This window comes from Bos indicus, chromosome 6, assembly GCF_029378745.1.
Source record: "Bos indicus isolate NIAB-ARS_2022 breed Sahiwal x Tharparkar chromosome 6, NIAB-ARS_B.indTharparkar_mat_pri_1.0, whole genome shotgun sequence".
Taxonomy (NCBI): Eukaryota; Metazoa; Chordata; class Mammalia; order Artiodactyla; family Bovidae; genus Bos; species Bos indicus.
Window position 1 is genome coordinate 86,569,648 of NC_091765.1, and position 14,064 is coordinate 86,583,711.

A 14,064-nucleotide genomic window follows, 5' to 3' on the forward strand; every position below is an offset into this window, starting at 1 on the left:
CATAGCAGAGCACAAAAGGCAAGCTCCTTAAGGGCAGGGATTTTTGCCCCTGTTTTATTCCCAGAAACTGAAACAATTTGAGCAGAACATAGAGTGAATGTATGCTGGTTGACGGGTTAGAAGAACAAACTGACAGAATAAAAGAATGAATAAATGTGCCTATGAAAGCCTGTGAGAACATACTGTTTCTTCCCTTGTACATCCCTCAGCCCTTATGTGTCAGTGCCCCTCTTAATATTACCCCATTTACCATGCTCTTCACTGTCCCATCAATTGTATCCTTCAAATCCACTTAAAGCCCCGTCTCTTCTCTGAACTCCACCTCACTCCAGCGCCCTACAGTATGAAAGTGAAAGTGAAGTCGCTCAGTCGTGTCCGACTCTTTGCGACCCCATGGACTGTAACCTACCAGGCTCTTCTGTCAAAGGGATTTTCCAGGCAGTAGTACTGGAGTAGATAGCCATTTCCGTCTCCAGGGGAATCTTCCCAACCCAGGGATCGAACCCAGGTCTCCCGCATTGTAGACAGACGCTTTACCACCTGAGCCACCAGGGAAGTCCAATCAGACAGTATATACCTCTGCAATTTATCCATCAACATGCAGTGACCCATGTGGTGCTCTGCAAAGACATTAACATAGAAGACACTGAAGGATCACAAGACACGGCTCAGGAACTTTCCATCTAGTTCAAGAGCAACATAAAATCAGGAAATAATGAAGGAGCTCTGTCTGATTGAGATGAAGGAGATAATGTCGATGGAGAGCCAAAAGAAGTAATATTAAGAGAAACAGACAAACAAAAATACTACAGGTGATTAAAATTAGGTATCTCTCCAACCCTGTCTTTCACCGCTGCCCTCACCTCATTTTGTTCCTGTGATAAGGAGCAATAACATTTGTCCTCCATCTATAAAAACTTGTTCTGCCTGGATGCTCTCCTTGCATTCACAATGAATGAATCCTTTCTATTCTTCAAAACCAGCTCATAAGTCACCTCCTCTAGTAAGCCCTCTCTGCCCTCCTGCCCCCAACAAATTAACCAAGCTCCCCTCCATACCTGTGATACTCCTAGGATTACACTTACTGCTTCTCGGGTGGTGCAGTGGTAAAGAATCCATCTGCCAATGCCCAGAGACCCAAGAAAAGCAACTTTGATCCCTGGGTCGGGAAGATCCCTTGGAGTAAGAAATGACAACCCATTCTAGTATTCATACTTGAAAAAGTCCATGGACAGAGAAACCTGGCGGGCTACAGTCCATGGGGTCACAAAAAGTGTCAGACGCAAGTGAGAACACACACATACATTATTACACTTACCAAGGGTATACTGGTTAACCTTTGTGTGTCCCCTATTCGTACCTGACTGTAATGAAAGTTGACTGTGCAATGAATAGCTATAGAAAAGCTTTGGGAAACAACTCATTGTCTCAGACATTCTATAGTTTGTGAGCATGTGTGCTAAGTCGCTTCAGTCATATCCAACTCTGCGACCCGATGGTCTGAGGCCTGCCAGGCTCCTCTGTCCATGGGATTCTTCAGGCAAGAATATTGGAATGGGTCGTTTTCATACCCTCCTCCAAGGGATCTTCCCAACCCAGCGATCGAACCCACATCTCCTATGTCTCCTGCATTGGCAAGCACTTTACCAATGTGCTTTACCACTTTACCGCTAGTGCCACCTGGGAAGCCCATTCTATACCCTAAAACTAGCCAACTCTAAGATGGCATTCCAAGTGAAACCCTAGCATGACACAGATTTACTTTTGATTTGGACTAAGAATTTGCATACCTCCCTCCTTACACATAAGGCTAAAGAAAACTCCCAGTAAAGCCCAGGGCCCTGAAAGCCTATGGTGAGCACTTCATTGTTCTGTTTGTGAAAGAAACCTCAGTGGACCCCTGCATTTTGCCTAGATTACTGTAGCTTTTCCCCCATTTAAAATAAAGTACACCATTCAATGCTTCTGGAGGCAATCTGGCCATTTCCCCCCTTATTGAAATTTTAAACATACATATCCTTTAGTACAGTACTTATAAGAAAAATATTTACAAAAAATACTCCCACTTGTGTGAAAAAAATTTATAAGGATGCTGACTGTGCCACTTTTATAATTACAAACTAAAATGAAAATGGATTAACTGTGCACCAAAAGGAAATGGAATATAATACAGCCATTAAATAAATGAAATAAATCTACACCTACTGACAAATAGGTTGCTGATTATTTATAAAGCAAAACAAAGTAAATTGCAGAGAAATATACATAATAGTTCTTATTTTTTAACATAGGCAGCTATATTTTGATGTTTGATTTATGTGCCCATGTACACATGATAAAACAGGTACTCTGGGAAGTCATTTGGGAAGGAGATGGAAGTGAAGAAAGATTGTAACTTTTTACTGTCTGCACTTTTAATTATACAAGGCATGTCTTCCTGAAATACCCTCTATTCAAATGGCAGACATTGGGTAATATGATGTCTGCAGCTAATAACGCACCTAATGAAGTGTTGGGAAATGAAAGAAACCAAATGACTTCACAGACAGCTAAGTCCTGATTGGCCCCTCAGTTGCCAGCCTCCTGGAGTCAAATTTAAATTCTTCCTACACACTCATAGCTCACCTAAGGGTAAAAATTTTCAGCATACAGACTAGAGAAATCACCTCACCTGTACATTTTGCCTAGTGAAGAGAAAGGTAACAGAACTGACCACGTTTCAAAGAGACCACTCATTTTTTTCACGTACCACTTTGTCTCAAAAAAGAAAAAAACAGAGTGAAAGAATAACATTGCTTTGTTGATTCAGGTAGCAATTTGAACATGAAGGCTGCGATTCTACTGTTTTGTCTTCTAGGATCAACGCTGTCATTACCGGTAAGTACACCCTGTTTATTTTATGCACCACCCAGCCTTAACTGCATCTCTAACGGTAGACCTCTCTCTCCCTCTCTGCCAAAACTTCTCTGTTTGTGACCCATTCCCTTAGTTTCCTGTTTTTATTTCCCAAGCTGAAAGATGATAAGCTAATGAAGTATTAGTGTATATTCCAACGTACTTACATTGTATCCACTTTATCATGGTAGAATTTTGATTATTTTTGACAGAGCAATAGGGCAGAAATTAAGAGAAAAAGGGATGCGGTGGATTATGTCTGCTCAAATGGCTAATTATTTTACTTCCAAAAAGAAGTTAAGATTTTCTTGCCAACTAATTATTTTTTCATGATTAAAGATGTAAACTACATTTTCTGAGTTTTCTAATTGGAAACACAAAACATCTAAATTATAAAAACTCTAAAAAGTCTACCAAATTGTGCAATAACAAGAGGATATTAGAAGGCAAATAATATTTTTTACTTAGAACATTTCATCACAAAATAAGTTCACATATAACAGGCTTAACAAAAAGAGAACCTAGTATTCAAACGTGTATTCAACTATCCTCCAATATTTTATAGACATAATATGAGTGGTTTGGATTGCTACATAAATTTCCTTTTGTTTGAGATGCTTCAGTGTGGACAATGAGGAAAAAAATTAAGGATATTTACTATGAATTAGCAGAACAAAAATAACATTCTCAATTAGGCTTCAAGCTCACTTAATACTTGCTTACTCATCCATGCAATCAACAAATATTTATTGAAAACTCTCTATATACCAAATAATGTGCTAGTTGTTAAAGATAGAATGGTGAGAGAAAAAAAAAGACATAATCCTTCATGGTGTTTATGAGGGCTATTTTTAATGATAAATTATAAATTGTAACCATGATTAGTTCTATGAAGGAGATGAACAGGGTGATCTTCATGGAGGGGATGGAACAAACATAAAAAACAAACCTCCTTCTTATTTCATTCCAAACACACATTTGTCATTCTTTAAAGAAGTCTCCTGCAAAAATTTAATCTTTAAACAAGGTAAATTAGGAAGTTAATTTTTTTAATGTGGATTTTTGCACTTCTCTGAATAAATTTGCCAAAAGGTTGTTCTAAGTTGGGTATCTCTTGTAAATTTAAATTACCATATAGTTTGTGAAAACTCAAGACAAAACTTTCTAGAAGCATAGCTATCATTCAAGGTGGACCAAGGAGTAGTGTACAGATTCATGCAGACTGGGAGAGCAGCAAGAATCAGAGGTGTAGGAAGTGTGAGAAGTAACATTAAAATGCCTATTAGGTATCATAGTAGGATTTATCAAATAAAAACTCGGGACACAAGGGCAAGGTTTTTTTTCAATTACTTGTAAATGAATTTGTTGAATTATCATAAAGGTATATGAAATGAATAGATTTGCAAATATGAACACTTAATGTAGCCTAGCAATTGCTTCAGTAGATCAAAAGTTTGGAAATATGAGCATACATTGGAGCTGGAACACTTGGATGTTTGGGAGAGTGGTCAGGGTAAGCCTCAAAAAGAAGGTGAACTCAAGCAGGTGAGGGAGTGAGCCAATGTCTGGGGAAAGAGCGTTCCAGGCAGAGGGAACAGGTGGCAGTGAGGTTCTGAGGTAGCATGGGCCCTACTCACCCTCTGTCCCTCCCCACAGCACCCTTCCTGGTCTGGCACTTTCCCTTTCTACAGCTGCCTCTCCTGTCATGCACAAAATGTTCCAGGGAGTTAAAACTGTTTCAAAACACACAGGGGCTAAAGGCAGATTTTTGCATTTTGGGTAAACTTATTACCTCCTGGAAATAAATGGATACAAGACCTCAAACCATTTTTAAGTTGAAATTATACCTCTACAATATTCATTAAATTTTTTTTTCCTTGCTCCTACCCCTAGGTGGGGGTGAAATATTCTATAAGAGGTTTAAATTTAGTTTTCCTTTAAGATTCAACCTTGGCATGACTTTCAGTCAGGAATGGGTAAAGCTGGAAGTTATATTGTTTCTGTCTTAAAACAGGTCATCCAGGAGAAGAGAATTTTTAAAATCTCCTTGTTCATTCTCTTTCTAAACCTTAGTCTTCTTTCAGTTTTTTACAGATCACCTGACATAAGTTTCTTTACTCTGAGGTCTGGTGTCTCAAGCCTGAGCTGGAGGAATGCTCCCTACTGGATAACTTCATCCTACCAAATAATTTAATAATTCTTTGTCTTGTTCCCAGTCAATATGGGGGAGGGAGAGCTGGGTCATGACAGGTCCAGTGTGTGTATATAAGGTCTCTTCATTTGGTATTCTGCTAGCTTTCTTTAAGTTCAGACTCAAGGCCAACTGAAAAAGACTTGTGAACACACATGAAAAATGGTAGATGCTGCTTCTTCAAATATTTGTTATCACAGATGCAGCTCAACCCTGCTTTGGTGCTTCCTCCTACCAAGCTTGTTCCAGATCAGGCAACACTGCTAAACCCACAGCAGCCAAATCAGGTAAGAGTCCTACAATGCTGAACATACGGAGACCAGCAAAGCGAACATGCTAAGGCTGGCGGATTTAAAGTCAAGATTCACCCAAAGTTTCATGACTGAGCAAGAGAGAGAAAAGCCCTATTTGAGGAGAAATAAAAATAAGAAGCATACCTTTTTTATTAATATTTCTTATTTCATTCTTATTATTTCAACACATATTCATTCCTATTCCTTTTGTCTGAGTAATAATTTGGTTCAGCAACCAAATCTAGTCAATTCTGAAACGCAATAGCTACACCTATTGAAAAAGCTTGGTCATCTATGCCTTTGAAGAACTGTGAATTAAGCAAATACGGTACTTGCCAGAACCTACAGGGATTAAGAGGTAATCCATAAAAACAGTTGCAGATTTCCTAGTGGTTTTAACTATTATTGTTGATGAACTGATGTGTTACTGTAAAATCTGTCATTGAAGCATATTTAAATACTTTTGAAAACTGAATGGTCTCCTAGCTACCCTCCCCCTTCTTCCCATCCTCCCTCTGTTCAAAAAGACCTCTTCTTACCTACATCTAGACTTTGTGAAAATGGTACAGTAACACCAGAATAAAGTTTTCATTTTGGTCTATGGACATTAGACAATACTCAAGTCACTAGCCAACCTTCTGTCTTAAGGAACTTGAAGCTAGGAGGACTTTCCTTAAAAAAGAATACAAAACTAGATATGCAAAATTAGTTACTAAAGTGAAAAATTCACAATGAGATAATAAATGAGTAAATTACATATTTTTAAGCTGATAAATACCTTAAACTTGACACATTGCTTGGGTACCTCCAAGGGCCATGGAAGGGGCAATGCTGGTGGGAGGCCCTGAAGCTTTAGCTTCATGGTAAATCCACCTGTGATAGAAGTATATGTTACTTGAGGATATAAACCACTGATGGCATTGTAAAACCAGACAACTTTTTGTCTCACATATTAATTTCAATGCCCTGCAGGTCTTCTCTTCTTTAAGTCTAATTCCTTTGACACATATGCTCACACTGGGGTCAAACTTGCAACTGGTAAGTACCTTTTATATCATTTTAATGTCCATTTTTAAATAAAAATAATACCTCATGTTGAGTGTATATATGGGGTGGGTATCCACAGATGTACACATACATACATTTCACTGTAGATAAACGGAAAGAGAGGTGACAGAAAAAGTCAAAGAGAGATGAATACTATTCAATACAACATTAAAATTTTTCTTATCTTTAAGATTATCTCTAAAGGAATTAATCTAATTCTCAAGTCTTTACTTCTTTAGTTCTCACCTCCTCTCTCAGCTCCCCTTCTCATTCCTCCAACATATCTTCCTCACGGGGCTTTCCTGGTGGCTCAGACAGAATCTACCTGCAATGCAGGAGACCTAGGTTTGATTCCTGAGGAAGATCCTCTGGAGAAGGGAATGGATACCCACTGCAGTATTCTTGTCTGGAGAATCCCATGGACATAGGTGCCTGGCAGGCCACAGTCCATGGGATCACAAAGAGTCAGACACAACTGAGTGACTAACACTTTCACTTTTTCACATCTTCCTCACAGCCTATACGACATCCAAACACTATGACTGCTATTATCACCCCAACAACAAGAGCAAATGAGAAGGGACGGGAAAAGCTACATTCTTCTCATAGAATGTCTGTATAGTTTAAGGATAAAATAATTAATAAATTTCTTCCCTGCTTAAAGTGGGTTTTTTCCCCAGTGGTCAGATTTAAATGTAGTAGTAGATCATATTCAAGCTACTTTATTTGGACCCTCACAATTTTCATGGGGATATCTATGAAGGAACTCATTTTCTTCATAAGAAAGCTATCAGGAAAATGCCCAGAACTATTGCTGTCATAGCCAAAAGGGGAAGGCAAGTATGAGATCATCTAAGTAATCCTCAGGAGAATGGGTTAAATGCCAAAGGAAACCTGAGTGTGAGAAAAGTTAGTCCTGGACTTCACGTTTGTACTAGCAGACTAAACAGGTCTCTGAACTTCATTTGTATACTTAATTCCAAATGCAATGTCATCTACTATAGATTTGCAAAGCAAATCCTCCCTTTTACATCTAGTAAATACAGTTTCATATCCTGGATGTTCAAATTGAAACAACACAATCTTCCTCATTGCCCTACAGCTAAATCCTGCAGCAGGGATGCCATCGGGTACACAGACCCTCCCACTGGCCCTGGGGGGACTGAAGGTACAGCAGCAGCTGCAACCACAAGTAAGTTCAAAGCCTTACTCAGTTTAACACTGGCGTTTCCCCTCAGGTGAAAGCCTAAAGAATATTTTCAAGGTTCTTGAAAATTTTACCCAGACACTTTGCAGAGGGAGGTCCTATTAAACTTATGACCATCTTTGGCAATTTGGTTCTTGCTGAAACTCCATGAAAACACACTCAGAAAACTGAGCATGCTGCCTCATCGCCTCTCAAGAGTACACTTGTAACAGGTAACAGGAAGCGTGAAGAGCTAGGGAAGATTGAGAAGTAAAGAATAAAGCTGGGAATTGAGAGGTATCAGGATTCTTCTCCAGCTTGCTCTGTTTCTATGAAAGACTTTCTGAGTGACCAGAATCATTCCAAAGAAAAGATAAGGGATGGACAAAGCTTATTTCCAGAAAATCTAATCTCCTTTTTGTGCCCCTTTTCCATGCCTCCTTTCAAGTTCCCGAGAATCCTCTAGTTCCTTTTCTTCTCCCATAATTATTTGCTTTTAGGAAAAAACCCCCCAAAACCTTCTCACACAAAGATTTAAATGACATACTTAGGACACGGCCTCTTTTAGAAATGCTTGCATTTTAACTGCAAAGCCCAAACTTTTCTTCTTGGAATTTCTCTAAATAGTTTAATGACTCTGGAGAAAAATACAGTGATCCTTTATGACTAATTGGTTATTGTTAACTTATTCTCCCTAACACATACCCTCAGTCCCTATCATTCCCACATAGTCTGATTTTTTGTAGAAGCTTTCTTGATTATTACATACATGCTATATGTTAATTACAGAGAATTTAGAAAAAAAGATAAGAAAAGGAAAAACTAAAATTCACTCATAAGCCTACCAGTCAGAATTAAACCCTGTCAGCATTCTAGAGCATGACCTTTCAGTCTTTTTTCTGTGCATATAAGTATAGTTTTTAAAGAAAATATGTTCTTACTATATTTAATGTTCTATAATCTAACTTTTTCACATGATACATTTTGAAAAGACTTTCCTATATTTTGAATATTCACTTATAATATTGTGAATAGCATAATATTGTTTTCAATGACTGTTTAGTATTCCACCATATTGCAAAAATTTGTGTTTTTTCCAAAATTTTTACTTCCATAAATAATACCACAGTGAACATCCTTTAACTAAGTCTTTGACCATATTGGTGATTCTTTCCTTAAGACTAGGAATAGAATTTGTGAGTCCAAAGACATTAAAAAAAGTAAGACTTTTAATATACATTCCCAAAAAGTGAAGCATGACTATATCCTATCTTCCTACCACTATGGACACCCGACTTACAGTAGCAAGCTTGCATTAATTAGTAATTATAATCAAAGCTGAGTTTAATTGATAAAATTACTTTAAGCTGCTCAATTTAAATTCTACATCGTATTCAACCAATGCTTTTCCCTGTATCTTCTTTTGTCCAAGATAACAACACAAAGGACTATACTGCTTAATTTACTCATATTTGTAAAATTCTGTAATGTAACTGTTACATTTCTTTTTTAATACTGATGTATATATTCGTAGATCAGTCAGTACTTATTTCTTACAGATATATTAGAGCCTTCACTCCAAGTGTTTCCTGTTATTTATATCTTAATAATTAGAGTGATCCTCTGAAAAAGACTAGAGAGAGTTGTTTACTGCGTGACCTTGGTAGAGTCCACCTGCCAACTGCCCCCAGTTTCAGTTTCAATTGCTGCCCTGTTCTAACCTCAAAGTCAGACTTGGTACATCTTCATATTCCCCAAAGAGTATATCCACTGGAGTCCAGGGCAGTAGTGGGCACTGCAGATGGTCTTAAAGATTCGGTAGAGACATTTGACATGCATGGCCCCTTCATCCCATAATATAATTCAGTCCTCATGCTCTGCGGGGCTTCTTCACAGTCTCTAGGCGATACCACCACCAAGGGTCCTCAGACACGCCTTCTCCTGTGCAGGCGCAGCGGCTCTGACCCTGTCTCTCCCTATGCAGAGTACCTTATATCCCCTGCTGGAAACCTGGGCACATGTCCACAGCTCTCATTAGCGAAGCAAGACCAGTGCGGCTAAGAATGAACTCTAGAACCACACAACTTCTGGCCAAATCCTGGCTCTCCACTTACTCCCTATGTGGCTAAGTTACTTAACCCTCTGTGACTCATTTTCTTCATCATTTAAAATAGGAATTAATTAGAACTTTACCACTAGAGCTGTTAGAAGGATTAAGTGAGTAAATCTACATAAAACACTTAGAACAGTACCTATCACATGGTAATCATTCAATACATTTAGCTATTATTTCAAACAAATTCTGTATGAAAAACTAACAACTTCTCTCCTTACTGTTACATCGGTATTACATTAGTTAATTATCTTTCATTATAGTTTTTAGACATCTGTGGTTTCCTCTTTGTATCTTTTTGTTCCTTCTAATTTGCCTTTAAAGAAGAACTTCCCATTTTGTTTTCTCCCAAATCCTTTGTCCCTTTCCTTTGATCCATTTTTTCATTGCCACCCTGAAGACTATTTGTTTATGGTCAGTAGCCAAGGATCTGACTGAGAGTAAGGCTTTTTCCTAAATGTTTGTAGTTTTTATCTTTGGGCATTATGGGTATTACTGTACAAACTTCTTGAGAAATAATAAAGGTCTTTTTATAAGACTTTCAAATCTTTTAGGTTGGGTTGTATTAAAAGTCCCATTTTGATAAGTTTTATGACACTGGATTTCTATAGAAATAAAAATAAACCTTAAAACCCTAATTCTTTCTAACAAACCTTAAAGTTAGATCTTAGAGTGCTAGAGCATACCAACACCTCACCCAGAGCTTTCCAGCTACAAATTCACTCCATTCACATAGTCATCAGTGACCATTAGAGTGTTTCTCACTTAGCGCTAAGAACTCTGTTAGGACCAGGGATGTTGAACAATATCATCCATAATTTCCTGCTTGTGCCTCTTTTAATAGCAAAATATCCAGGCAACCATTGTGAGACTAACTATATATGCTTTAACAAATCTTGATTATTTTAAAATATCCACTACATGTTTTCATGTATCTTCTGAGATGCCATGTAAAAGAAACATGCATTTTATCATCATGATTACTTGGAATAATTTTAAGTTTTCAGATACCTTGAGAACAAAATTATTTTCATCCAATTTACTAACTTCTGCCTTTTAAATGTGCCGCCTTAAGCTGGTTTCTAAATCTCTCTGGGCCTAATCTTCTTTTCACAAACTGAATCAGTTCCAATTGCCATCTTTCTCATGAGTCAATATCTATGATTTTAGATGATACATTAAATGGAATATATATTTAATAAATATTGTGTACTTATTTTGAAAGTTTCAATATTTACTTCATCTGCCAGAATTTAACTTTTAGTATATTTTTACTAAATTTTTCTCTTTTTTTTTCAGATGTTACCAGTTATTGTAGCACACTTTGGAGCCCAGGTAAGATTATTTTATAATATGATTTTATTTTATATAATCTTAGTGTGAAATATTTAATTCTGTATCAATTCACCAGATAGTTGCCAAGCTTCCTATTTACTTTCACTGTATGAACACTACAAATAGGATAATAACAAGAACATTTACTGGGCACTTACTGTGTGCCAGGCACTGTCCTAAACACTTTTTATTGATTATGTGCTATTTCATCTAAGCTTCTAATAATCTTCTATAGTCAAAGTTTTTATTTCCTACGTGAAGATGTTACTAACTAGCTAGTTACTAACTAGCGACACTCACAGTTAGTTGTTCAGTTATATCACACAGTAAATGTCACAGATGAAGCAACCAGTCAATCCTTTAAACCACACTGTCAAGCAAAAAAAAAAAGAATGAATTAATTAATTAACTGATCTAAAAATTGATGGTGTGGGGGATTTTTTAATCTCAAATTTATTTATTAACTATATGTCTTTTCCCTAAAAATGATAAACTTTCCTCTCTCTCTATTTTTCCTTTGTGAAAGGTAATTCTTGAGATCACTGATACAATTACCAAGAGCCAAGATCAAATATGAGCATCAGATGGCAGGTTTTCCTTCTTCCTTTTTTTAATTGGAAGATAATTGCTTTACAATGCCATGTTGGTTTCTGCTGTACAACAGCGTGAATCAGCTATAAGTTTACATACTTCCCCTCCCTCTTGAGTTTTTACTTCTAAAAGCAGAATCAAATGTAAAATTCACACTAACTCTTAATTCCACATCAGGGAACACATCCCAAGGAAATAATCTGAAATACAGCAAAGGTTTATTTATAAATATATTCATCAAAATATTTTTATAGTAAAGACGAATATTGTGTGTGTGCTCCATCACTTAGTCGCTTCCAACTCTTCACAACCCCATGGATTGTAGCCTGCCAGGCTCCTCTATCCATGGAATTTTCTAGGCAACAATACTGGAGTGGTTGCCATTTCTTACTCCAGGTGATCTTCCTGACCCAGGGAAAGAACCCACGACTCTTGGGTCTCCTGCTTTGGCAGGCAGACTTTTTACCATTGCACATTTGGGAAGCCCCCAGAGAAGTATATTAGATGCAACTTAAATTTAAACAGAAGGAAAATTATTATGTAAACTGTACAGCATAAAAGCAAATACTTGTGACCATTCAAAAGTACATTTGCTAAAATTTGTTGGCAACATGGTTAAAGAATTGCTGTGTAGTATTAAAAGAAAAGGTAAGACACAAATTGTGTAAATGATGTGACTTCTATAATATGTAAAAAAGAAATGTTTGAAAAACATCTGGAAGAAAATATATCAACTCTGCATGATGGGATTATTTTTTTTTCTTTATGGCTGTCTGCATTTTCCAAGTTTCCTCTAATGTGTATATATTATCTAATAATAGAAAATAGGTAATTTTTGAAATGCATAAAACCTCCCATCACTCAGATAAAAAATGTTAGCAGTCCAATACCATGTGCTGACTTGAGTTTTGTAATAAAAGTCTCAAAGTCAGTTTAAATTATTGCTGAAAATTAAAAAATATATATATCTCTTTAAAACCATTTTAAGCTTTTAAATTATGATATATATATATATATATATTGCCTCAAATATATTAAAATCTATCTAGTAATATGTGTTATTATTTTCCTTTTAGGGTACTATCCTAAGCTCAGAGGAACTGGTAAACAAAAAAAATTAATTCCTAGTATTTCAAGTTCTTTTCACTACTACCACAATGCTGTTTCCTATCCTCATATAACTTTTGACCTCAGCCCCTAAACCTGGTACATGCTGTCATACACTGAACCCTTTTATAAGTCTTCTCATTAGGTTATCTTTTCTCCAGCTAGGGATTCCATCATCCTTCTCCAGCTACTTCTCCACTGATTTGACTTAGCTTTTGTTTTCCACATATTGATGTCAGATTCAGGTCTATCCAGAAAGTCAATGCATATTTTTAAATTTTATTTAAAGTTGATTAAAATCTAGTGTTATAAGTTATTGAAATACATGTAGATTTAGAATCATATACATATTGATCTTTATCTCAGGAAAGATTCTTTTTTTTACTTAAATGTTTAATGCTTGTAGAAAAATATATTTTTATTCTAGCATCTTATGATGATAAATGAAATCTGCTCTATACATATGAATAATTAAAAGGATGAACCCAAAAACTCGTAGTACTATGTCTAGGCACTTCTATGCATTTCTCCAGAGTCATTTTTAGGGAAAAATAATTTGAATTAACGGTATCTAAACTTGACACTAAAGTAAAGAGTTGAGGAAATATCTGGGAAGATAGTTTTTAAATTTTTATATTATAAGGAAGGTAGAGATTTGCTTAATTGTTCATAAGTAAAATCAAATAATGGGGCTGTTTTGCCAACACTGATACATGAACACCCATTTCTACCAGTTACGGACCTGATCCTATAAAACAAGCACCTTGGTGGATTTTTCTTTTTACATATATTGACTTTAATACTCACCAGATTACAAATTAGAGATTTTTAACACAAGTTAACATAAAAAGACACAGAGGCTAGAAAAACTTAAGCAACATAGGTGCCAAGGTCAATAAAACAGTAGATCTAGATTAAAAACCATTTTTCTATCCACTATTCCAGAGGTTTTCAAGGTTTTTTAGTGAAATGCACAGTAACAGTTATATTTTTCATGTTGCTAAAATATACACATTTTATGAAACAATATTTACCCTTATTATAGAGAGTGCACTGGTAATTTATAGTCTATTATTTTTGCCTTGTTTTTTAATGATGTACCATCTTCTTTATTTCAAGTGCATGGATGTCACCACCCCCAGTTTGAAAACTTCCGTACTCTACTCCTGTCTCTCATCCAGCATAAGCCTAATTCTGGTTTCAGTACCTCATAAATCTAAGACAGTGTTTTCCAAACATCAGTCCTGGACCATCAAACCACGACAATTTGGAGTGCTGGTTAAAAATGCATATATCTGCCTTCCAG

General features: G+C 36.4%; 1 protein-coding gene across 1 annotated transcript in view; it reads left to right on the forward strand.

Moving 5' to 3' along the window:
* The first annotated feature begins 2,813 nt into the window (after nt 1-2,813).
* AMTN (amelotin) overlaps nt 2,814-14,064 on the forward strand; it is a 58,606-nt gene continuing 47,355 nt past the window's right edge. Inside the window, exons 1-6 of the mRNA XM_070790744.1 lie at nt 2,814-2,877; nt 5,287-5,373; nt 6,352-6,417; nt 7,529-7,618; nt 11,025-11,060; nt 12,728-12,754. Coding sequence (XP_070646845.1) covers nt 2,824-2,877; nt 5,287-5,373; nt 6,352-6,417; nt 7,529-7,618; nt 11,025-11,060; nt 12,728-12,754 — 360 coding nt within the window. The 5' untranslated portion in view covers nt 2,814-2,823. The remainder of the gene's footprint in view (nt 2,878-5,286; nt 5,374-6,351; nt 6,418-7,528; nt 7,619-11,024; nt 11,061-12,727; nt 12,755-14,064) is intronic.